This window comes from Heterodontus francisci, chromosome 49, assembly GCF_036365525.1.
Source record: "Heterodontus francisci isolate sHetFra1 chromosome 49, sHetFra1.hap1, whole genome shotgun sequence".
NCBI lineage: Eukaryota > Metazoa > Chordata > Chondrichthyes > Heterodontiformes > Heterodontidae > Heterodontus > Heterodontus francisci.
In genome coordinates this window covers 13612989-13638927 of record NC_090419.1, presented here as the reverse complement: position 1 = coordinate 13638927, position 25939 = coordinate 13612989, and the positions used below count along the sequence as shown (strand labels likewise).

The following is a 25939-nucleotide window of genomic DNA, read 5'->3' as shown; positions in this document are numbered from 1 at the left end:
GCCGACCACAGGAGAATGCCCACATGGGCATGTGCGTGTGTGGGCAAGAGAGAGCGAGAGAGCGCGAGAGCTCAATAAAAGGCATCTCAGAAAAATGCCAAAAGTAATAAAATCGGCACTGCAACAAAATTTCGATTAAATCATGGCCTGTATCTTAACTCGATCCACCCAACTTGCTTCTGAAACCCTTAATCCCCTCGTCCAACAAAAATCTATCAATCTCAGTTTTGAAATTTTAAACTGACCCCTCAGAACTATGACTCTAATTCATAGCTCGAGGGGAATGTTCCAGATTTCCACTCCCACTTTGTGTGAAGAAGTGCTTCCTGACATCACCCCTGAACCGCTTGGCTCGAATTTTAAGACACCAGTGGCACGGCATTGGAAACCACCACTGTCCCATTTGAAGCCGGCCAGCTCCGCAATGCACACAAAAGGCGGACCTGGCCGAATGGCTCATCGTCCTGGTTTTTAATTCCCGACAGCAAGCAAGACTTAACTGACTCCAAAATTAGCAGCAAATCCCAGTCCACCACCCCCGCACCAGATCCTCACCTGCTGCAGCTGCTGCTGATTCACTTGGGGCTCTCGCCTGGGTGCCGTCCCTTCCTCCTGCGGACCCTCCTCTTCTGTCCTGCTGCCCTCTTTCTCCTTGGACAGTCGCTCGCGAATCACGGGCTCGCCCCTCAGGATGTGGCACAGGATCGCCAGCATCGACTCGGCCATGCGCCCGCCGTACACCTTCAGGGGCTTGCGGTTCCACAGGTTCTTGATGCAGTTAAAGGCTGCCTGTCAAAGATTTTAGATAAAACCGTTGGAGAGCGAGCGAGAGAGAGCAAGACTCCGCACTCAGGCCTTATATGCAACAGAGATCAAGGGGACTAATGGCTCGAGGGGGCATTTCAAGCTTCGAAACAGCCTCCTGCATTTCCATCCTCGGTCAACAGGGAAGAGCTTGCACATCAGCAGGTATTTGGCTGGTACAGTCCCACAGTCCCATACGGCTGTCCACAAGCTTTTTTTTCCTTTTAAATAAAAAGCTATGCAAAAGAACCAGACGGGAGATGAGGAGAAAAGTTTTTAAGCAATGCACTGCTTCTAAGGGCGGAAGCAGATTCAATGTCTTTCAGAAGGGGAATCGGATAAATACTTGAGGGGATCCATTTTTGCAGGGCTATGGTGGAGAACAGGACTAAACTGGATGGCTCTTTCAAAGAGCTGGCACAGTTACAACGGGACGAATGGCTCCGTCGGTGCTGCACACGTTCTAGGATTCTACACCGAACTGGAGACGTGAGCTTACCTTCTGGGTAACCACCAGGAACCGCAGTGCACTGAACTGTGGGAAGTTCTGGCCTCCGGGTGGCTTGGCTGGCAGAGAGTGCGGGGACTCCAGGACAGTGGTCGGATTCACCATCTTCTCCACGAGCATCAGCCAGGCGTCGAGGAACTCGCCCGTGCCGTCCGGGAGATCCGTGTGTTCCAGGCCTTCGGTGATTGGCACTTTACCCCCCATCGACAAAGCCCAATTAAAGGTCCTGATGGGGAGAGAGTTCAGAGTTTAAAAAAAAAGCACAGCCGTGCACCTTAGGGCTCGATTAAGGCAAGTCCCTGAGCTCTACAGCAATAAATCTCATTCGTTAATCAACAGAAACAGAGTGTGTATGGGTTGTGTTTTTTTTTTAAAAAAAGGTTGAAACTCACCCCATTCGCAACTAACCACAAGATCTACAAACTGAGGCCCCTGAAACCGGAGAAGGGTTGCATCGCAGCGGACCTCTCTACCATCGCTAGATTTGGGGAGTGTAAGCATTCGCTGAGCCCCTCGAGTTACATTTATGGCGCATGGTGAAATTTGTCCGGTTTCTCAACGGGGTTACTCACTCAAACAGGGCGTCGTGTCCTCCAGAGCACAGGAATTTCTGCAGCATTAAGTGGTACGGGTACTTCCGCTCATCAAACAGCATGGGAGACGTGAACCCCACTGAACAAATGAAGAAAGTCAACCTGACGGAATGGAAAAAGACACACAAAGTGAATCCCAGGGCAGCGCGTGCGTGGCTAAGACAGAAGAGGGTCAAAGTGCAACATTTCTGGGACCATCTCAATACGGTTCCAAACGGACGCGGTTTCACAACTGCCCCTAGTTTGGGACTAAAACGGGAGTCATCCTGGTGCAGTAAGGGGACTGGAGGTAGCGTTGGGACGGGACAGTGTCAAGTAACTGCATCTAAGCCCTACCTTTGCGGGTCACTAAGGTTGGTGCCGTGAAGCCTCGAGGACGACTTGTCCCTTGACGCTCACAGATCTTGGTGCCCTGATGTCCGATTTATCCGACCAACAATGCCAAGTAAAGCTCTTTCCTAAACCTCCAGGCCCAAAATTCAAACAGGACAAACCAGCAAGCGAAAAATACCAAAAGAATTGACTTGCCTGGGGACTCATGGGGCAAAGCTGGGCCACAGGCCTTACCTGGGGCATCTTTGATAGAACTTCACTTTGTATCCAGTAGCTTTCGTTGGAGAAAAGACCCCCCCACCTTTTCGAAGCTTTACACAAACAGGATGAGCGAACAAGTTTGTTTTCTTTTATCTTGCCTGGTGCTGATAAGGGAAGGAGGAGCATTGACTAGGACACCAAGAGAACTCCCTGCTCTCCCAACGGCGCCACGCGATCTTCTGAAGTACACTTGAAAATCAGCGGACGGCTTTAACAGTCATCCAGAGAGCGACACCCCTAACGCAGTGCGGCACTCCCTCAGTGTTGGCCTGCATCACGCACCCATATCTAGGATCGCAAGCCTCGCATCCGTCACCTAACCCGTCCCAGAATGTTACCAGGGCTCCAAGGGATAGATTATGCAGACGACCTAGCATTTAGCTGCCGGGATGAAGCTCTGACCAGCGCAAGAGGAAACTGGAACATACCTGAACCGGGGAGTCGGAGTGTACGGGGGCGGTTGCCACGATAGCCCTTTCGTCAGGAGCTTGGTGAGGGCGGATGCTGTCCCTCGTGCCGCTGGCGTGGGCGCGGTGGTGGTGCTGGCGGGGTGATGACTCCGTCTCTGCCGCACGGGCGATCCGACGCACAGCTTGACCAGCAACCCGAAGAGCTCGGCCAATGCCCTCCCGAGCCTGGAAGACGCTGAGATTAACAAGGCAGGATTGAAAATCACCAGTAGATAGCGGGGCAAGCAGAAAGTCAAATGAAGGAACAACCGTTATCATACAAATCGACCCCTGGTTTTTGGAAGCTGGCGGTGGCAGGAGGAGGGGTTGCTACAACTGGGCTAATGGACACCCAGAGCTCTGCTCCCAAATGCTTTCCAACAACCCCTGCTGGGTACGAATGTCAGCCAGGCCCCGACTCAGCTGCAACCTCCCTTCAGCCTGTTAGCATGCCCCAAGCCTAAAATCCAATAATTACCACGGGCAGCCAGCTCACTACTGCAGAGGGAGGGGAGGAAATCACAAGCACATGCTTGTGTCCCCCAACTCACCTGAGAGCAAGGGTTTGATCTGCTTGATCCGCGCAGCCATGGCTGGTGTGATCTTGGATTTCCCTTTGGCGTCAGAGGTACTGGGCTCGTCCGTTTCCATTGGTGCCAACGTGTCCCCGTCCAGGCTGATCCCCTCCAACAGCCCCTGAGCTGAAGACTCCACGCTGCTGCCCGCCGTGTCCACCTCCGCTTCTGAAAGGCAAAACAGAAACGAGGGACGATGTCAGGAAGGGGCAACGTCAGAAAGCGCTCGTTCGCTATTGCGTAAAGGCGCCGGATTGAACTGACAACACTGTCAAGTCCCAGGTTTATTTAACTCAATGCTCTCCTGAGCAGCCTCTCATCCTCCACAAACTTGAGCTCAGCAAAGATTTGCTGCCCGTATTCTAGCTCACACCAGGTCCACTTCATCCATCACCCGTCTGTGCTCCGGGACATACACTGGCTCTTGGATCAGCAACTCGTTTATAATTCTCATCCTTTTTTATCCCCCCAAATCCCTCCATGGGCCTTGGTCCCTCTCTATCTCAAACCCCCACAAGTCCTAGCACCCTCCGCGATCTCTGCGCTCCTCCAATTCCGGCCTCTTGCGCATCCCCCGATTTCTACCGCTCCCCCATTGGCGGCCACGCCTTCAGTTGCTTGGGCTCCTAAGCTGTGGAATTCCCTCCCTAAACCTCCCCTCCTTTAAGACTCTCGGTAAAAAAACTAATGCCACCTGTTCTCGTATCTTATTAAATGCCGGGTGTCAAGTATGTTGGAAAGTTCTGTGGAGTATCTTGGGATGTTTTGTTACGTTAAATTCGCTGCTGTCGCTTCTGGCAATGTCCATGTTAACAGCTCACCTGATCTCTTCGCTCCGGCGGAGGTGCCTGGTGTAGCAGCAGTAGCAGGCTTGTCCTCCTTTGGCAGCAACTTCTGCATGTCGGCCTGGCCAAACTCACAGCCAGCTGGAAGACTGAACCCAAGCAAGCAGTTAGCCACGCGCGCCATCTTCAAGCAGAACCACGCAAACTTATACATCGTTTAACATTCTGGGAGCGTGCACCAACAGTTCCCCGTAAAAAAAATATAGCCGCTCTGCGCGGCCGGCTTTTTCGACGCACGGTACCTTTGAGGGGTTTTTTTTGGGCACGGTTTGGGATTACCGGACACAAGCAGTTTAGCAGGGACGCTGCTGTACTGGCTGGGAATTTTGTAAAATGGTAGGGCGCAGAAGGAGACCATCGTGCTGGTACCAGCTCTTTGAGAGCACTGTCCAGTTCGACCTAACTCCCCTGCTCTTGATTCCACCAGCCCTGCAAATTTTACCTTTCTCAGTACTTAATTTTCGTTTGTCTTTCCTCCCCACACTTCCCCCTAAATTCCCATTTCAGATCAATTCTGTGTAAGCAGCATGAATGTAAACGGGATGGTAAAGGTGGGCTTCTTTGGCAACTGGTATCTGCAGCCTTTCTGGGAGGTGGTGACGTAGTGGTAAATGTCACTGGACTGGTAATCCAGACCCCAGGCTATTGCTCTAAGGGCATGGGTTCGAATCCCACCACGGCACATGGTGAAATTTGAATTAAATTAATAAACCTAGGATTCAAAGCTAGTCTAATGGTGACCATGAAACCATTGTCAATTGTTGTCAAAACCCAGCTGGTTCACTAATGTCCTATAGGGAAGGAAATCTGGCCTACATGTGACTCCAGACCCACAGCAATGTGGTTGACTCTTAACTGCTGTCTGAAATGGCCGAGCAAGCCATTCAGTTCAAGGGCAACTAGGATGGGCAATAAATGCTGGACTAGTCAGCGATGCCCACATCCCACAAATGAATAAAAAAAAATAAGCACAGCCTGTCGAACATATAGCACCCGAGGGGGGGGGGGGGGGGGGGGGAAAAGAGAGGAGTTTTGGCACAATCCCTAAAGTGACAAGGCCCACTTATCCAATAACCTGCTTAAATTCACACATGTCCTGTTTTTAAATGCAGATTTTCGGCACTCCAGCCTCGTCCCCATTGTTTCAATTCAATTAGGCTTCTTAAACCCACCCTTGTACCCACCGAGATCGGGGCTCAAATCCAGTATGGCGTCCCGATTACACCGCACAATCCATGGAAACCCAGTTGTCTCAAAACGCACCTCAAGAGTGAAGAAACCTGCCTCACGACAAAAACCTTGCTTTCCAAGCCTGCTTACCTGTTAGGGGTACAGAGGGACAGCAGCACGGTGCTTTCCCACACCAACGAGCAGTACAGTTGGCTGAGCTTGTTCAGGACGTTCAGGCCCAGCTGCGAACCCCACTGGTTCACAGATATAGAACGGATTTCACTCTGAAAGAACAGGGACATTGAATCGTCAGGCCCTCAAGCCCACTTCCAGCAACGCACAATACTGAACAGGCCTTCTAACAGATGGAGTAAGAGCCTGACTGCACAAACAGCTGTAAAGGCCTGAATTTACAGGCACACGCTCATACACGCAGTTACCAGAGGCTATTCATAGCGTTAGAGGGATGCAAGGTTACAAACTTGCATTTATACACAGTGCCTTAAGTGTAGTAAAAGGTCCCAGGGCACCTCATCACAGGAGTGATCCATATTTGGCACTGAGGCACATAAAGAGATATCAGGACAGGTAACCCAAGCTTGGTCAAAGAGGTATGTTTTAAGGCGTATCTTAAACAAGGAAGGGAGAGAGGCAAAGAAAGAATCCCAAAACTTGGGGCCTAGGCAGCTTATGGCACATTATGTAGTGATGAAAATCAGGGATACTGTGATTCTGTAAAAGCAGGCAGACTACAACTTGAAGCTTGCACCATTCTGTTCAAAGATCAATTAACCAAGACCCACATCCCCAATGCAACTTGGTGAGATTATACTCGCAAATCCTCTTCACAAACTGGGAGAGGGTGGCGGGGAGGAAGGTGAAGGGAGGAGGAGGAGGAGAGGAACAAAAAGGCAAAAGTTAGGTGACTGAAGATACCTCCGAAGATGAGATGAATAAACTTGAAAACCTGTTCCCAGTTCTTCCCCACCTCACCGACCCTCCTCAAATACAAAATGTGCATTAATTAAGGCTTTTTCCTCCTCTTGAAATTGAAGTCGATGTTTTAATTCCAAATTAAGATGCTGCAACATTCTTCGAGTTGGGTCTTTTTAAATTCTTTCATGGTGGTGGTGAGTCTATCTGGTCTAAGTCCATCCACAGTGCTGTTAGGGAGGGAGTTCCAGGATTTTGACCCAGCGACAGTGAAGGAACGGCTGATATAGTTCCAGGTCAGGACAGTGTGTGACTTGGAAGGGAACTTGCAGGTGGTGATATTCCCATGCGTCTGCTGCCCTTGTCTTTCTAGGTGGTAGAGGTCGTGGGTTTGGAAGGTGCTGTCGAAGGAGCTTTGGTGAGTTGCTGCAGTGCATCTTGTAAATGGTACACACTGCTGCCACTGTGCGTCGGTGATGGAGGGAGTGAATGTTTGTAGATGGGGTGCCGATCAAGCGGGCTGCTTTGTCCTGGATGGTGTCGAGCTTCTTGAGTGTTGTTGGAGCTGCACCCATCCAGGCAAGTGGAGAGCATTCCAACACACTCCTGACCCGTGCCGTGTAGCTGGTGGACAGGCTTTGGGGAGTCAGGAGGTTCCCGATCTCTGACCTGCTCTTGTAGCCACAGTATATATTTGGCTGGTCCGGTTCAGTTTATGGCAGGGTTTGGGTTACTGGAGTCTCCTGGAGTTTGCTTCCTTGTGTTTTTGGAGTCGGCAGGGGGGTACGAATTGGAGGAGGATTGGGACAAAATTCCTCAAGGATTTCTTTTCCTGCCAATCTCAGGGGATTGGGTAACCAGGTTTTTTTGGGGGGGGGGGGTTTCACAGCACACGTATGATGCACATATCCACATGGAGTAGTACTTTCCCTGGACCTCTTCATACCGAGGTGATTCAATAGAGTTTCCAAAAACTAAAGCAAAGCACTGTGCATGCTGGAAATCTGAAATAAATGCTGGAAAAATAGGTCTGGCAGTGTCAGGGGAGGGGAAAGAGAGATAGAGAGAGAAAAAGGGAGAGCAGTAGAAACAAACAGTCACCCTTTCAGCTCGATAAGCTTTCAGCGGTCGACCAGAACCGCTGATGGCATTTCTCTGCGCATGGGCGCTGCCTGACCTGCCGAGTGGCTTCCAGCATTTTATGACCCTCACCTGTCCCACCCTGCAAGTGTGTACAAACATCATGATGTAGGCATGCGCCGCGGTGAGAGCGTGCAGCAGCGGCGTGGCCTGGGCCGAGAGGGTGGCGTCAGTCACGTTGCCGGCGTTCGCCAACTCCCGCAGGAGGACGGAGCCACCAGGGGTATCGATGGGTCGGTGCAGGGGCTCCAACGACGACAGTATGGTGTCCAGCTGAACAAGGCCTTCCTGCAGTACCTTCAGTTCGTGCGACAGCGTCTGCATGAATAGGAATGGGGGGGGGGGCAGAAAAAGATGGATTAGGTTGCATTATGTTCCAGGTACTGGTGTAGCTGATACAAAGTGGACAAGCTAAGCACCTCATTTAAGGAAAAGTTAAATTAAACACCAACAGCGTACAGAAACAAAGGTCACTTGTGCCTTCCACAACTTCACAAAGTCCCAAGCACTTTACCACCAATGAAGTATTTTTTTAAGCGCGGTCACAGTTGTAATGTCAGAAAGACCGAAGCCAATCTGCACACAACAAACTCCCACAAACAAGGTTAAGATTACCAGATAACTTAGTGATGTTGGTTGAGGGATACATGTTGAAGACATCAGGCAGAACCACCGCCTGTGTCCGTCACCCCACCCACTCCCCATTCTTCCAACAGTGGCCGTGCAATCTTTCATGGCCACCTGAGAGGATATGACAACATTGCCGGCAGCGCGGTGCTCCCTCAGCGCGGCACTCCCTCAGCACTGACCCTCCGGCAGCGCGGCACTCCCTCAGCACTGTACCAGGAGTGTCAGCCTGATTTAAATGCTCAAACCTCTGGAGCGGCACTTGAACCCACAACCTGATACAGAGGCGCCAGTGCTACCCACTGAGCCTCGGCCGCCACTGAGCCCTACCCTCGCAACCACATCTTACTGAGCAGTGAGTTAACATGTAGCATATTTACGCTACATTAATGGGTCACAATACCAATTTTAATTGGCAAGTCGCCCACAGAAAAAAAGGTAAAATTTACTTCAAAAACATCTTCCTTCTGTGCACATTTCACAGGAGCAGGCCATTCAGCCCCTTGAGCCTGTTCCATTGTGTGAAATCCTGGCTGATCTCCATTTGCCAGTCTTGGCTCCGTTCCCCTTAATACCCGTGCAACAAAAATCTAGCGGCCTCGGTGTTTAAACTTTCAATGGACCCCGAGTTTCAGCAGCTTTCTGGCAGACAGCATTTCAGATTTCCACTGGTCTTTGTGTGAAGAAGTGCTTCCTGAAATCAAGCCCAAACAGCCTCGCTTATATTTTAATAGGCTCTGCCCCCTTGTTCTGGCCTCCCGCACCGAAGGAAATAGTTTCTCTCTATCTAGCTATCAAGTATCTTAAACACCTCAACTAGATTGCCCCTTAATCTTTCATACTCGAGGGAACACAGGCTGAGACTATGCAACTTTTCCTGTCATTTTTTGCCATTGCAAATTCCTACATGCACGTTTAGAATGGAAACTCCTCCTGAAAACCAGTCAGCTGCATCGCAGTTTGCCTCACAGGCAACTTGGTACAACCTATTCAATGGCAACCACGGCAACAGCAGAGCCCATTGTATCCGCAATAGCTCTTCGACGGCCGGCACCTACCCGAAGGATTACTGAAAATCGCGTGGCACCTACCAGGATGGACTTGCAGACCCCTGCGACGGCCTGACAGGCAGCAGAAGTGGGGAAGTCGATGGGGAGGTTTGGAAGGCCCAGGATGCACACGAGTGGCTGCAGCCCCTTCTGGGTCACAAACTCCTGGCAGTGATCGTCCGTCGTGTTGTTGCTCAGAATCGACTCGACAAATTTCATCTTTTTGACAGCAGAGAGAAAGGGAGGGAGAGGACAGTTAGAGCTCACCTCATTTAAGGGGGTGGAAGGATATGCCCACAGGGTTGGACGCATTAAAATGGGAGGAAGCTCAGGTGGAGCATAAGCCAGCTGGGCCTGTTCCTGTGCTGCTACATTTCATGTAAAAAGTTAGCCACATCTGGCTAGATTGCTGCAGGCTTGCTCAGCCCACTGCAATACCAAGCCACAGAGTAGGTGAGTCCCAGTCCAGTCACTGGCTTCAGCTGACTGACAAATCTCCTCCAGAGCAGCGCTGCAGGAGGCCTGTGCACCCCTGCAATTCTAGGGATGGGAAGGGCCGGGAAGAAACAGTAAAGAGGGGAGCAGAGCAAGAACGATGGATGTTCACCTCCAGAATACTACTCCGCTGGGTGAGGGACCAACAAGGAAACTGGGGCTATCCAACTGCAGCTTGAATTGCTATATGCGACAACGACTTGTAGGTTTTAAAAAAAATTCGTTCATGGGTCGCGGGCGCCGCTGGCAAGCATTGCCCACCCTTAACTGCCCTCAAGGTGGTGGTGAGCCCCCTTCTTGAACCGCTGCAGTCCATGTGGTATAGGTACACCCACAGTGCTGTTAGGGAGGGAGTTCCAGGATTTTGATCCAGTGACAGTGAAGAAACGGCCAATATAGTTCCAAGTCAGGATGGTGTGTGGCTTGGGGGGCGGGGGGGGAGGGATCTTGCAGGTGGTGGTGTTCTCGTGCGTCTGCTGCCCTTGTCCTTCTCGGTGTTAGAGGTCACGGGTTTGGAAGGAGCTGTCGAAGGAGCCTTGGCGAGTTGCTACAGTGCATCTTGTAGATGGTACACACTGCTTGATTCTTTTTTGAATATGTTGCTTTAATAGGATCAGGGGAAACAAGCAGCATACTGATAGAAATTTTTTTAAAAGGCAGCATATTTGTTGTGCCTTGAACTTCAAAAAAAGCTAGCTACTCAATTTAGACACCATCCTTCAAAACTCAGGATCTTGTCTATAGAACATATATACAGCACTGGGTACAGAGCAGGTGGGGACAGGTCTGTCACTGTATAACACTGGGGTACAGTACTGGTGGGGACAGGTCTGTCACTGTATAACACTGGGGTACAGTACTGGTGGGGACAGGTCTGTCACTGTATAACACTGGGGTACAGTACTGTCAGTGTGGGTGATGGAGACAATTTGAGGGGGGGGGGGGGGGTTATGAATTAAGGGAATCACAGAGCACTGAGGTGCACTGACCCAGGTGCATTCCCTCCAAGGGCACAGGCACCAGTGTATCATAAATCACAGGTGGAAACAGCTCCACTTCAGCTTCGTTCTGGTCTAATGAAGTGCAAATCAAACAGTTCTGCTCCTGCCTGCAAAATATCCCACTTCATCGAATACACATGGCATTTCTTTCCAATACACGAAAAGTAACTGCTCACTCACCACGTTCAGTATATAATCCATCAGTGGGATGGGTATCCTCTCCTCCGTGCCAACCACCCTGAGAATTCAAGAGGGGAAACAAAACAGGACATTTTGGAAACGGGCGGCATTTAAAAGAACCAAGCCAGGCCGTGCCGCGCCCATGGGAGCAACCCAGATGCACAAGGGGCCTTACTGTCAAGGCAGGCAAATGGCCACTGAGCAGCAATCGCTCGAGCAGCTCTCACTGTGCACACGCAGATAGAATTATACAGCAAAGGCGGCAGCCATTCAGCCCATCCTGTTTGTGCCAGCTCTTAGGTAGAGCTATCCAATTAGTTCCACCGACCTGCTCTTACCCCGTTTTCCCCTTCATGTACGGGTCAAACCGCCTTTTGAAAGTTATGATTGAATCTACTTCCACCCTCCTTTCAGACAGCACCTTCCAGATCACAACAGCTCACTCAAGAAAATCCTCAGATCGCCTCTGCTTCTTTTGCCGATCATCTGTTTACGGACCTTTCTGCCACGAGAAACAGTTTCCCCTGATTTCTTCTACCAAAGCCCTGTGTGATCCTGACCACTTCTCGTAAGCTTTCCCCTTAATCTTCGATGCTTTGGGGAGAACAACCCCAGCTTCAGCAGTCTCTCCACAAATTAAGTCGGCAAACTGAAGTGAATGGACCTGAAGTGCTAACTGGATAAAGGCAGCCCAAACTAATGGCTGCTGCAGATTGTTCATTTGTACAAGGTGGTCTCAGATCTGTTTCAACACAGAGTACATGGTGCATTTTAGATTGTACAATACACTCGCGTGCATGCATATTGTTCTATATACTCAGGAGGAGGGGTTACTCAAACAGGGCCAGCTCATTCCTATAACAACTTGCATTTATGTCTCGTTTTTAAAGAGCTCCTGCTACACAGGAGCGATCAAACAAAATTTGACCCCGAGCCACATCGTGATATATTAGGGACAGACGGCCAAAAGCTCGGTCAAAGAGGTCGGTTTTAAGGGGCGTCTCAAAGGAGGAGAGGGGGAGAGGGGCGGAAAGGTTTAGGGAGGCATTCCCAGAGCTAAGGGCCCGGCCGCCAATGGTACAGCGATGGAAACTGGGGATGCGCAAGACGCCAGAACTGATGGAGCAGAGAAATCTGGGAGGGCTGCAAAGGTTACAAAGATGCAGGAGGGAACCCCTGACTTGAAGGGGGGGGTGGGCGGTGGCTGCATTCAGTTAAGGCAGTGATGGGAATCCATAACAGTTGGTCAGAGGGTACCCCCCCACCCCCACAACCAGCCCCCTTACGGGGAGCTTGTAGCGGGCGGTGGATTGACACACAGTAAGGGCCACATCTCATTTTTATAGCTCTTAAACTATTCCTTCAATTATTAATGGGGGCGGTCAACATTTCAAAGGACAGTAGCACATTGGGGTTAACAATCAGTGCACTCCTGCAGAAAATATTGCGTCTTTCTTTCTTAAAGAGAAGCAAAATGCTTTGGGTGGGGGGGGAGCGGGCTCCTGGAAACTACTCACAACTGAGAAACTAAACTGGTTCACAAAAACAACATACTCACTCGAATTTGGAAAAGCAAACGGACTGCAATCAGAATGGCAACCGAGCTGCACAAGATGAACAACAATGAGGCTTTGAGCCACCCTCCCGCGGTGTCAACTTCAGAGAGATGACCGAAACGGTCATCCCTGCAATCAGAACCAGACGTCACCAGAAGGAAAATGCTTGGAGTGGCAAGCAGTCAAAGTGCTGGGACGCAGGGAGGCGCCCTTGCTTCTTTTGCCCCCCACCCCCACCACAAGCCTCCACTGCAATGCGGTAGTTCCCTCCACCGCCGGCTCACCCATCCTTCCGATCGATCTGCGTCACCACCGACGGGGAAGCTTTCCCACCTCCACCACTCCCCCCCCGCAAACCAGAAATTCCATTCCTTTAAAAACTCCTCAAAACTCATGAAACCCCAAACAGACAGCCGAGGTGCCGGCTGCTCGCCATTCGCGGGGGCACACGGCGGAGCGCTGGAGGAGGGCGCCTCCCTGCCCTTGCTCACATCCGAAAGCCACGAGGCCAGGCAGGGAAAGAGCAGAGAGGCGGCGGAGGCCGAGCCCAGCTGTGCAGACCCGCTGGCGAATGGAGAACGATTCCATTTGGCGACCGAAACCAAAGAGTGACAGCGAGAAGACACGGCAATAAAATCAAAAACAAAAACACACGCATCATCACAGAAGGTGCATTTCGACACTGGCTGCCTCCAGCCACAGCCTGCTGGCGCAGTGCACACGCGCAGTAGGCGAGAGAGAGAGAGAGACTGGCCAATGGTACGGCCACACAACAATACACCCGCAACGAGTTTCTACTGCGCCGGCGTGAGTGGCACCACAGCCTCTGATCTCAGCCCAAATAAATACCAGGCGGCCCTTTCAGAAGGGAGATTTATTCAGGCTTAACTGTTTGTGATCATCGACACTGAGGCAGCCTCCCTTCGTGAAGCAGTTCCACTTCCTCCCTCTCGGGAATGATTAAAAAGCTGAGACGTATCTCTCTAAAATGTGCGCTGGGCGTACAGGAGGAAATGTGAAGGGAGCTGGCACCTCAGATGCAGAGTGCTGGGAAACGGCAGGACATGGGCCGGTGCCAGGAGCTCCCTGGACTTGGCAACAAGTGGAGTAGAGCGCCACATGACTCAGGAACTGCTTCTTAAAAAACAACGTGTATTTACATTGCGCCTTTAATAGAGTGAAAACGGCCCAGGGCGGTTCACACTGCGGTAAAAATCGACACTGTGCCAAAGGATACCTGGACAGCGTCGTCAAGGAGATAGCTTTTTAAGGAACGTCTCAGTGGTGGGAGATGTGGAAAGGTTTAGGGAAGCATTTCCAGAGCTTAGAGCCGAGAAACCGGTGAAGGGACAGCTGCCAATGGCAGGGCAAAGTGGGGGAGTGGTGGGGGGTGCACAAGAGACAGAGAGCCCTTTGCTGAACAACAACCCTCAACAGTTATTCACTGAGATAAATTACTTTTTGATGACTTTGCAAGTCACTTGAAGATACTGTTGGTGCAGAGATCCTAACGCCAACACGCGGTTTCTCCAGCAAGGGGAGGAAAGACCCAAGGACCCCACTGTCAGAGGGAGAACATACCAGTCCCAGACCCACGCGGTTTGCCAGCATGTTTTGGTGACGCAAGAGGAGCTCTGACGCATCACGTGCTCCCTTCACGGTCAAAACTCAACAAAACCTTTTTCTCGACCAACCAGTACTGCCAGGGCCCAGCACATGAACCACCATTGGAGAGGTTGAGAACTAGAAAGCTCGCCAGCTCCAAAGATGGAACGCAAATGCAGCAATAAGGCTAAGGTGACCGTCTCATGTGCCTGCCCAAAGGTTCGAGAGCAGCGATCCAGCAGGGACCACAGGCTCTCCAAGGAGAAATGCAGCATTTCCAATAACAGAGTAATATTCTCCAATTCTGACCACTGCTGCGTCAAAATACAAACAAAATCCATTCGAGCTCATTCTTGCAAAGGCACCTTTTAAAATGCCGGTGAAAAATCCAGCTCCTGTAATGAAACTGAAAACCTCTAACTCTCTGATCATTGTGGACCCCAAGGTCTTACCTGAAGACAAAGACATCTTCGGGAAAGGGGCTGGGCGGGGGTGGTGTCGCTTGTCCAGTCAGCGTTCTCTGTACTGGACTGGCTGTGCTGCACACCTCAAGGACTGCAGGCCCGATATTTGAAGTACAAGCATGCTTCCTACTGTCCAAGGACGAATGAAAACTATTCGCTGCAACAACTGCACCTTTTCCTTTGGGTAGCTGACACTTTTGGATGTTGGGGCAATGCCGACAAGGGTTCTCAGAGGTACCGAATATTCTCAGTTTGCTCCCCTTGCTGGAGCAGACGCCACTGCTCGAGTCCCAGCCCTTACTCGACCGGTGTGGTAGCAGTTTCAACGACATTACTGGGATCCATAACTATGATATCCCTAGGATTGTGTGTTTTACAGCAACTGTGTGGGAGCTCGCTGTGCGCAAACCGGCTGTATTTCCTGCATTACAACAACCATTAAGCCTGTGAAGTACTTCAACGGCGACAAAAAGATTTGGGGGGGGGGGGGGGGGCCTGTGGTCATAAAAGGCGCATAGAAAAATCTTTCCTTTGTAAGTGCACAACAAATCTGCATGTACCCTGAATACTGCAGTCAATTCTGGACACCCCACTCAGCTAATTGTTTTCTTTTTATTTAGTCTTGGGATGTGGGCGTCGCTGGCAAGGCCAGCATTTGTTGCCCATCCCTAACTGCCCTTGAACTGAGTGGCTTGCTCGGCCATTTCAGTGGGGCAGTTCAGAATCAACCCACATTTGCTGTGGGACCAGAGTCACACGTAGGCCAGACCGGGTAAGGAGGGCAGATTTCCTCCCCCTGAAGGACATGAGTGAATCAGACGGGTTTTTAACAACAATCTTCATGATTACTGAGACTAACATTTTATTTCAGGGCTTTATTGATCAATCAAACTTTAAATTCCCCCAGCTGCCTTGGTGGGATATGAACTGATGTCTCTGGAGTATTAATCCAGACCTCTGCATTACTAAACCAGTAACATCACCACTGTGCTGATGAAGTCCTATAAAAAGCGTAGAAAGGGTGCACAGGTGCTTCACCAGGAAATGATACACTTCAGTTCTGGAGGGAGTTGGAAAGCAGTTCACTGGAGCAGAGATGAACTGCGAATAGAGGTTTTGATGGAGAAGAGATAGAAAAACTATTCCTGCTGGCATGCGGGTCAACGACAAGACGTCAACAGTTAAAAGCCATTAGCAAAATATCCAGGAGTGTTGAAAACCAATTCCACACAAACAATTGAAAAAGGGAGTTGGACAGGTACTTGAGGATGATCTGGAATGCACTGCCCTATAGTGTGGGGCAAAGCACGACTGCTCTTTCAAAGAGGCATGACTGGTTTCCTGTGTTGCCAGTTTCGACGATTCCACATCAGCTGCGCCTTTAAAAAAAAAAAGCCCTCCCTCTGGGCAGGTGGTTTGAAACAGAAGACATTTTTCCCGTCTAACCTGCAGGATAAGGCGATATTAATTTGTGCGGCCCGTGGGCAACTTTGCCCCACGAGCACTGCCAGAGTCAACGCTGTGGTGGTCGGAGGGTTAACAGTGCAAGCTGGGAACTGGAGGGGCTTGGCTTTCCTTTCCAAAGCGTTGCTGGCACAGGTTCAGAGGAGACTGAGAGCATTTGCCAAAATTCAGCAGCAAGCAAAGCCAAACGCGAGAGAGAGAGAAAGAAAGAGAGAGAGCGAGAGAGACTTTTCAGCTCATTCAGGGAAATGTGAAAAGACTCTACAGGAAGCAGCACACACTAACCATCAGAATTCTCTGTCACTGCTCAAAGGCTGCAGATTCGGCACACAGCGCACTCAAAAGGGGAAAGTGCTTATTTCCTTAAAACTGAGCTACCAACAATCTTCAGGCAACGCAACTGCCCCTCAAAAAAGCACTGAACGCACACGTGGAATTTAGCTGCATTTATTTCCCATCACCTGTCTCATTCTCAGTTGAGATCGACTGCAATGGCACAACTTGGCTTCCAGTTTCCACGTTACATTCAACGTCTGGTAGCACGCGGATTTGGGTGCAAGAGGCCTGCGTGATCTCCAGTTTTAAAGAAGCTGGGGAGACACTTCGCAAGGCAGACGGGTTTAGGCAGGGAGCTGGAGTGATGGACAAGTTGCCCGGGGAGGAGATGTAGATAAAACAGACCCAAGCTAGAGGAAGTGGATGCAGCCAAGTCAAAGTTCTGCACATACAGAAAATTACTCTGAATGGCAATGCTGGCAGTGTCTGTTAACTGGTCACTGACATTGCCAAATAGGCTAATAATCTTTGCTGGTAGCTTGCATTGGCTGAGAGTTAAATGTTTGGCCGGGACATTGGGAGACCCCCCTCTACCCTTCTTCCAATTACTGCATTGCACCTGTAACATGCAAAGATGCCAAAATTAATACCACACCCAAACCAGAGCAATTCAGACACCAAACTGTCATCATTCCGAGGCCCAGTTTTGCTGGACAGTATAATTTGTGCACTCCAATCATATTAGATGGAATTTTACAGCACAGAAACAGGCCATTCGGCCCCGTGCCAGTGTTTCTGCTCCACACGAGCCTCCTCCCGCCCCTACAACATCTCACCCTATCACCATATCATTCCATTTCTTTCTCCCTCATGTGTTTATTCAGCTTCTCCTTAAACAGATCTGTACTACACATCTCAAAAACTCCCTGTGGTAGCGGGCTCCACATTCTCCCCACTCTCTGGCTGAAGGAGTTTCTCCTGAATTCCCATCCTAATGACTGACGACACAAAGCTAACTTTGAACTCCCAGCATGGGCGAACGATAGGATGTGCTGTTACAAAAAGTTTAACGAGAAGAATGGAATTGTTTTAGTTACTGTGATTGGCAAAAAAATGAGGCGATGAGGAAAAGGTTTTTTTTTAAAGGAATGAACCACCTGGAAAGGGATGTCAATGCAGATTTAATCATAACTTTCAAAAGGGAACTGGATAAATTATTAGAGTCATTAGGGGACAGAACTGGGAGAAACATTTTACCGGGCTATGGGAAAGGATCAAGAGAGTGGGAGTAACTGGATAGCTCCTTCAAAGCACAATCACGGAGGCAGCAACATGGCTGGTGAGGGAAATGGAGCACATTATTCTGTTAGGACAGTGTAGAGGGAGCTTTACTCTGTATCTAACCCCCGTGTTGTACCTGTCCTGGGAGTGTTTGATGGGGACAGTGTAGAGGGAGCTTTACTCTGTATCTAACCCCCGTGCTGTACCTGTCCTGGGGAGTGTTTGATGGGGGACAGTGTAGAGGGAGCTTTACTCTGTATCTAACCCCCGTGCTGTACCTGTCCTGGGGAGTGTTTGATGGGGACAGTGTAGAGGGAGCTTTACTCTGTATCTAACCCCCGTGCTGTACCTGTCCTGGGGAGTGTTTGATGGGGGACAGTGTAGAGGGAGCTTTACTCTGTATCTAACCCCCATGCTGTACCTGTCCTGGGGAGTGTTTGATGGGGGACAGTGTAGAGGGAGCTTTACTCTGTATCTAACCCCCGTGTTGTACCTGTCCTGGGAGTGTCTGACGGGGCCAGTATTGAGAGGGACCTGACATGGAGATTACTCCTTCCCTGGCAAGCACATCTGAGCACAGTATAAAGAGTATGTCAGCAGAACCTTTACTTAATTTTCCTATGCCTGTGCCAAAGAGTTATCCACTTTTAATCAAGCCCCTACCCTTTCAAATGCTGCTATTTCAAATATTGATCCACTGCTGTTTTAAACCTTGTCTGCCCCCACTGCTGTTTCTGGTCATGTGTTAAGTCCTGACGACGCACTGCGCAAAATATTCCTCCCAGCCTCTCCCTTCATTCCTAGAGTGACCTTAAACTTATGCTCTCTCCAGTTATAGATCCACTGCCAAGTGGAGATAGTTCTTCCTGGATTTTACTTGATCGAAGCCTCTCAATTTTGAACCTTGATGCTGCTAACTTCTTTGGGACACCGATGGTCAAGTGGAATTAGTGTCCAGCCTCGTTCGGCCTCCCCTCCAAACAGCACACTTTTGAAGCAAATCAGCCTGCCTCCTTTAGAAAGTAGTCTTCCTTCACTTTCAGTAACACTGCCAGGGATGCAGATTTTCCTCCTTTGTACCCTCAGCGCTGAAATAGAGATTCACCACAGAGTCTCCCAATCCTAACTCATTCGCTCCCAGTGCCGTCACACTGTGTAACTCCTCCCCTCCCCTCCTACAAGCTGCTGGCTTTACAGCACACAGTTGCGGTCACCTTTCAATAGTGGGCCCCTGATCCAGATTTTCAATTTTAAAAATAGACGTTACTTGTAACAACTGGCCAACTGTTCAACATAGTCTGAGTATCAAGTAGAGGCCACTGTGCGACCCACCCTAAGGTGCCCCGGCACAGGCCACTGTGCAACAACTGAAAGGTATCTCAGTAATGACTCACTGCTGGTTGGGTTCGGGATCACTCTGCTGAGCAGCCATGCTACTGCTGAAGCTCTGCATGGCCTGAACTTCCTCCTCCTCCTCATCTTCACTCGACGCCTCCTCGGCAGCGTGATTGGACCGGGGCGGCGGGACGCTCGCAGTCCCGTCCGCTTTCTGGATAGAAGGTTTCTGACAGATGTATTTCGGGTCTCTTCCCAGGTTGCAGATCTCTTCGAGCAGCTGAAAAGCAGAACAAGTCGTGTTAGGTCCCAAATTTTCTCCCCTCTCCCCCGATGGTGCGGATTCCAGTGTCAGGAGCCTCCCTCCCTCACCCCAGTACCTGTAACTGGTTAACCTGCATACAGAATTCCAGCCAGGCTGCTCAAAATAAGGGACAATCACACCCAGGTCAGACTCCGTCCTCACCAGGCACCTACACACATGCACTTTTACAGCACAACAGTAGGAGTGGTGGCACTGGCTAGCAGTCAGGAGAAGGTGTAGTCCTTGAAGACTTGAATTCGGGTTTACTCTTGAACAAATGTGGAACAAAGCTGTCGGATTTTTGCACAAACCCGACTGGGTCACCGACGTTATCTTGGGGAGGGAAACGTGCCGTCCTTCACCCAGTCTGGCCTGGACAGCGACTCCAGTCGCGCACCAGTGCCGTCGACTCTTAGCTGCCTCCGAAGCGGCCTAGCCAGCCACTCTGTTGTATCAAAACCGCCGCCATCGCCTTCCTGGGGGTGACTAGGGACGGATGCTAAGTGCTGCGATGCCCACACCCAGAGAATAAATGTCCCCCCCCCCCGCCCCACAAAAAACAAAGAGAACCCCAACTTATTTTTCCTTCTCACTCTTTTGCCAACTGCAATGCCCCAACCATTCCCCTGGCTGAGATGAACTATCCCACACAAGGATTATCCAGAAGAGACTCAAACACAGGTAGGCACCTTGATGATTGCAGCAGTGGCGTCCGTCTTCAGAGTTGGCTGGTGTCTCATTAGTTCATCTACGGCACTGCCAAGATTGGATGCTGTGTCACCTGTACAGACCGACAGTATCAGACAATAATTTGCCAAAGTCATCGGCGATGCCAACACCTGGCGGAAATGACCGAACAATTTTGCTATTACTTCTTACGGGGATTTATCCTTCTTATCACCAACGTGCGGTGGAGAGTTGGGAACGTAGGAACAGGGGGAGGCCATTCAGCCCCTCGGGTCCGTTCCGACATGTCCGTGAGATCATGGCTGATCTGCGACCTAACTCCATATCCCCACATTTGCCCCATGTCCCTTAATAACTTTGGCTAACAATCAATCGCACACTTAAAATTAATAATTGATCCAGCATCGATTGCCGTTCGTGGGAGAGTGTACCAAACTTCTACCACCCGAGTGACAATTTCAGCAGGATGAAGTTGAAGAGTGAGCAGTGTCACTAAAACAACTCAGTGCCCCAAGCTTTGCAGTCATCTAAAATGCCCCAGGGAGTCTTAAAACACCGGCATAAAATTTAAAATCAATGTTTGCACTAACACACACCTCTCTCAAGTTGCAGGTACTAACAGACCATTGCGCTCCGATTCAGGATTTACCCACCATGGAGGTAACGGAGCTCAGACCTTTACAATACTGAAGTGTGCGACTCAAACAGAGAAAGTATAAAAAGGACTGAATTGCCCTGGCTTTGCAGGCTTTATGGGGGGGGGGGGGGGGTGCACATGGGCCAAGAGCTACAGCCTGGACATCCCTTCCCCCCCGCGCCATCCCGTGCACAGATTCGTGAGGGAACATTTTCGAAACACAACCACAACTTTGATCGGAAGGGGGCGAATGCTGACCTAATGGATCTGAGCTTCGACGCCTCCTCATCGCAGGCAGGTAATCGGGAGAGAGCAGCACCTTGAAGAGTCGGTCAAAGGGCTGGCACTGCACAAAGGACTGCAACCCACGAGCATTCAGGCACAGCGCGCTGAAAACATTCGGCAGGGAACCCAGAACTTCACGGGTCGCAGGTACCTGAGTAAGGAAGAACACTGGAAACTGAGGCAAAAGGGGTTGTACTGAGAGAGATTTTTTCCAATGGCGGAGTTTTAAAAAAAAAAAAGAGTCCTCAATCTCCATCTTACACAATGTCCAACAATCTTCACATACAAATACTTTCAGCAAATTACAATGATTTAGAGCCAGAAACCAAGCACAGACTCGGCTCTCAATTTTACTCCTCCCCAAGATAATGAAATATTTAATCCCTTAATGGCTTCCAGCTACCACAGGGAGCAGCATGACCCCTGCCCCACAAAAGAAATTTGCTGGACATGAGGAGGAAAGACAGGCTGATGTTTTCTGGGCGACGACCCAACCCAGAATCGTTAACCCACTTCTTCAGATGCTGCCGCACATTTCCTACATTTGCACGCTTTTTCCCTCCCGCGCCCTTCCCCAACCACGTTTTAAACAACTAGTCCCACAGGCCTCCGTTGAGGTGGCATGGCAGCCCCCAGGGCGAGGGACTCTTTCCTGTGCCTCAGCCAATCGCAAGTGCCCTTTGCTCAAGTCAGGAAGGAACTTCAGCTAACTGCAAATGAGAACAGGGTTCCCTCAGTCAGCAGAAGTAATTCCAGAATTGTACGCCCACGAACAGGTTGGGCAGACAGCATTGCTGCAGGATTCAGGCCTCTCCTTGCTGGGGGGAGGGGAGATAGCCCCAGAAAACATGGCGAGAAGGCATCAATCTTTAGCATTAAATTTACTTTGTAGGACAACCAAAAAGGAGGGGTTCAGAAGGTGAAGCAAGAGAAGACAGCAATCAGGCCTGAGAGAAATTTAATATTGAATTTTTGAGCAATTTCAATTCGGGAGCTTTTTCGGGCGGTGGTTTGGAAAGTGTTGTGACATTAAAGAGCCGACAGATGGTACAGGGAGGGAAAGGTGCTTTGCCCAACCTCTCCAGCACCGCCAGTCAATGGCCAATGGTTCTGCAGCCACTCGTCAGGTGAACCCGCAAACGTGGGTGACCGCAGATGGCAACGTTTACCGAGTGGACTGTGGACAGAATGAGGAGTTGAGAAATGGGTAAGGACATGGGAATTCGGTGAAGAGGGGGAAGGAGGTGCCGCTGCTTTGTGCCTTTTTAAACACATGGTGGGTTGCGGAAGCTCAGGACATTAAAGTATTTGAAATTTTGTCAGTGTTTGAGGGCTTGGCGCTTGTTGGTATGTTTTTAAGAAAAAACTTTGTAACAGATTAAAGATAAGTACCTATAAATAAATAAACAGAGGCTAAGATAAGGCAAGGGCCAAAGATAAACAAAGATACCTAAACCTTGAGAGATTTTCTCGTGGCCTCATAGGGCCAGGTAAACAACTCCCAGACCCGGTAACATCAGAGGACAGCAGGCCGCTAAGTAATACCTTTTTTTGCTCTCTGAGCTAGGGGAATGAAGGAAACTAGAAACCGGCAACTAAGGCTTTACTGAATTAATTTATATAGTTAAATTAATTAGCCTAAATAAAATAAACCGAATGAATTACAAACATAAAACCAGGTTAGATAGGAATGGCAGTGCCCCTGCAGCTTACGGGAGTTTGTGGAGACAATGGGATACATCAGGGAGGGAAGGAGTTACCCCAAAACGTTTAGACGCAGGAAGCAGCCACCAGCCCTTAGGTTAGGTAGTGAGTTTAAGATTTGGTCGGTGGTCGGGGACAGCGTGCTGTGATTGCAACTCAGGCAGGTGAGGGGACCTCAGCCTTTGCCATTGTCCAACAGGTACAAGGTACATGCTGCTGGTCTGGATGAGAACAAAGACAGCAGGGTGGATGAGCCAACAGGCCACAGCACCGTGGTACAGGAGGGCCATTCAAGTAGGGGGAGCAAAAATGGAATGGGGCAGCAGTCGGGGGAATAGCATAGTCAGAGGGGTAGATCCTCCTCTCTGGCAGCTGCGACCAAGAGTTCTGGAGGCTGTGCTGCCTGTCCAATGTCAGGGTTAAGAAATTCTCTGTGTGACTGGAGGAGAACCTGAAGTGGGGGTGGGAAGTTCCAGTTACTGCGCTCCTTGTAGGAATCGACGATGTAGGGTAGAATGTAAAATGAGGTCCGGTTGAGGGAGTTTGAGAAGCGCAAATTAAGAACCTCAAAAAGGTATTAATCTCCGGATTCCTACCCGAGCCACGTGCAAGTTAGCACAGGGACAAATAGATTCAAGCTTGAAATGCGTGATTGGAATAGCGCTGTGAGGGGCAGGGTTCCAGTTCGTGGTCTGAGAGAGAAAGATTACACAAACTAGGCCTGTATTCCCTGGAATATCGACAGTGAAGGAGTGACTTAATTGAGTTTTTTTGGGGGGGGGGGGGGGATTTCGAAAGGAATGGATAAGGTTGAGAGACAGAAATTTTTTCTACTGGTTTGGGGGAGTGGGGGGGGGTTTCTAGGACAAGGGAGACAATCTTAAAATCAGAGCCAGGTCTTTCAGGAAAGTTAAGAAGCACTTCTTCACACAAAGGGTGGAAGAAGCATGGAAACTCTCTACCATAAAAACACAGTACATGTTGGGGCTCAATTTAGTTTAAAATCGGTGATCGATAAGATTTGTGTTACGCATGTTGATTAAGGAATATGGATGTCACTAGCATACAGATCAGCCATTGCACTGAAGGGTCTCCTCTTGTTCCTAGGTTCCCAAGGGACAACACACGCTCTCACAGTTTGCCGCTTATTGCCAACTTAATTTGTCCGCCCTGTACTTGGGTATCTGGCACTGCAGGTGCAGCAAACTTCTTCTCAGAAGGTCTTGCTAATACACATCGGGGTTTTTTTTTTTGGTTGTGACAATGAATTGAGAGCTCACAAAAAAAAAAATGAAAAATGGAGCAGTGGAGGGTGGGGAGAGATATTCCAAAAGGGATCGACAAGAGCATACACAAACGATATGGGATTAAATAGGTGGAAGCAGAACGGGTAGGGGAGGGGAGTGAGCAACTGAGACGGCAGTTGCTTTGAAGAGGTTTTTAAAAAACAAGGGTGTGGCGAGGTGCAGGGATCGAGGAAAGAGAGAAAATTTGCCTTTCCGGGGCACCTTTCAGGCCCTCAGCATGTTCCAAAGTGCATTAGAGCCAACAAAGTAACTCTCTGCAGTGTACTCACTGTTGTACTGAAGGAAACGTGGCAAACAATTCATGCACAGCAAGCTCCCGCGAACGAGGTGATGAACAGATCAATTTTTTTAAAAAAAAAGTGATGTTGGTCAAGGAATAAATACGGGCTCCAGGATATTAGGGAGAATTATCCTCTGCTCCTCTTCGAAATAATGGCTGTGGGATCTTTTACTTCCACGAGAGGGAACAGGGGGTCTCGGTTTAATATCGCATCCGAAAGACAGCGCAGAGCTTCCCTGTCCCTGGGGAGGGTCGGCCTGGATTACGGGCCTTGAGACTCTGCAGTGTGATCTACTGAGACACAGCTGATGCCTGGAAGGGCTGGTCGTAGTGGAACTATGGCCAACGATGGGGCAGGAGCATGTGTGTGCGGCTGGCGGCGATCCCAGGCAAGGGGAGGCTGTGGGGATGGCCAAGGGGGTGCCGTGAAGGGATCTGAAAAGGACTTGGGGGGGCCAAGTCAACGGGCTGGGGCGCAGGGAACCCAGAGAAGTGATGGAAGACAGTCAGTGGGAGTGCAGCCCTCTGTGCAGTGAAGGGATAGCCGCCAGTACTCCAGAGACTGCTCGCGAGAACTCACGTCTTTTATCAACAAGGCATGAAGCATCACATCCGTCAGCCCGTTATCCTGGAGCGAGGACAGCAGCGATGGCTCTTGGAACACAAACACAGTCACCACCTCAGTAGCTGGAAAGAAAAAGAAAACATAGAACCATCAAGCGCTGTCACGTACAAGGGCTCTGAACTGTACATGCCCTGAGGTGTCATGCTGCCTCACCAGCAGACTGGTTTTGACAGCTCTCTGAGAGCAACCTGGGGAGGGGGTGGCGCAGTGGTAATGTCACCAGACTAAAGCCCGGGCTAATGGGTCTGGGGACAGGCATTTGAATCCCACCACGGCAGGTGGTTAAAATTGAACTCAATTAATAACGTCTAGAATTAAAAAGCTGGTCTAATGATGACTAATGAAACCATTGTTGTAAAAACCCAACTGGTTCATTAAAGCCCTTTAGGGAAGGAAATTAATTTACCATTCTTACCTAGTCTGGCCTACATGCGATTCCAGACACACAGCAATGTGGCTGACTCCTAAAATGTCCTCTGAAACGGCCGAGCAAACCACTCAGGTCAAGGGTAATCGGGGATGGGGCAATAAATGCCAGCCTAGCCAGTGACGCCCACGTCGCACAGAAACTAATCAAAGAACTTGGAAAGTACATTTTCTTTCATGTCGTCTGCAGCAATTGGACTCCTCGATCAAACTGGGCTAGCGGTCGACATAAAATAGGGACTGGATCAATACACAGCATCGAGAGCCAGATATAAAACATGGGCTGGATCAACCTAGACTGGGAACACACAGATATGGCACCCAATCGAAGGGCACTCAACTGGTTTCAGGATCCAAGTAGGCCTCCAGTACTTGCTACCAGAAACCCAATCCACACCGCCCTCCATTTAACCAGGAATCCACTCCATTCTTTTGGATGCTACAGTATCTATTGCTCAAGGTAATGAGTGTGAACGGGACGGGGGTGGGGGAGGATGATACAGATAGATAGCAAAAAAAGCCTGACTTACATTTCACATCAGGAAAACTACCTTACTCCTCTTCGAAAGTGTGTCCAGGGATCTCTCATGTCCAAACTAAGGGGGCTTGCAAAATGAGCAAGTCTGCTGCCTACAGTGTTAGAAGTCCCGTCAACAACTATGGCCTTAGGGTGGTTGGGAATGCATGGCTGTTGCCTCCAGCGTGTCTGGATTGTGATACATCCCCGCACTGCCACCAGC

General features: G+C 50.0%; 1 protein-coding gene across 1 annotated transcript in view; it reads right to left on the bottom strand.

Annotated features, from left to right (window-relative positions):
- The window catches only part of huwe1 (HECT, UBA and WWE domain containing E3 ubiquitin protein ligase 1), a 124317-nt gene that overhangs the window by 86123 nt on the left and 12255 nt on the right, over positions 1-25939 (bottom strand). Inside the window, exons 12-25 of the mRNA XM_068024344.1 lie at positions 24729-24835; positions 20831-21008; positions 19938-20029; positions 19004-19224; positions 10964-11021; positions 9330-9506; positions 7684-7929; positions 5689-5822; positions 4345-4457; positions 3500-3691; positions 2928-3144; positions 1885-2007; positions 1304-1538; positions 556-789 (exon numbers count right to left, since the gene is read on the bottom strand). Coding sequence (XP_067880445.1) covers positions 556-789; positions 1304-1538; positions 1885-2007; positions 2928-3144; positions 3500-3691; positions 4345-4457; positions 5689-5822; positions 7684-7929; positions 9330-9506; positions 10964-11021; positions 19004-19224; positions 19938-20029; positions 20831-21008; positions 24729-24835 — 2327 coding nt within the window. The remainder of the gene's footprint in view (positions 1-555; positions 790-1303; positions 1539-1884; positions 2008-2927; positions 3145-3499; positions 3692-4344; positions 4458-5688; positions 5823-7683; positions 7930-9329; positions 9507-10963; positions 11022-19003; positions 19225-19937; positions 20030-20830; positions 21009-24728; positions 24836-25939) is intronic.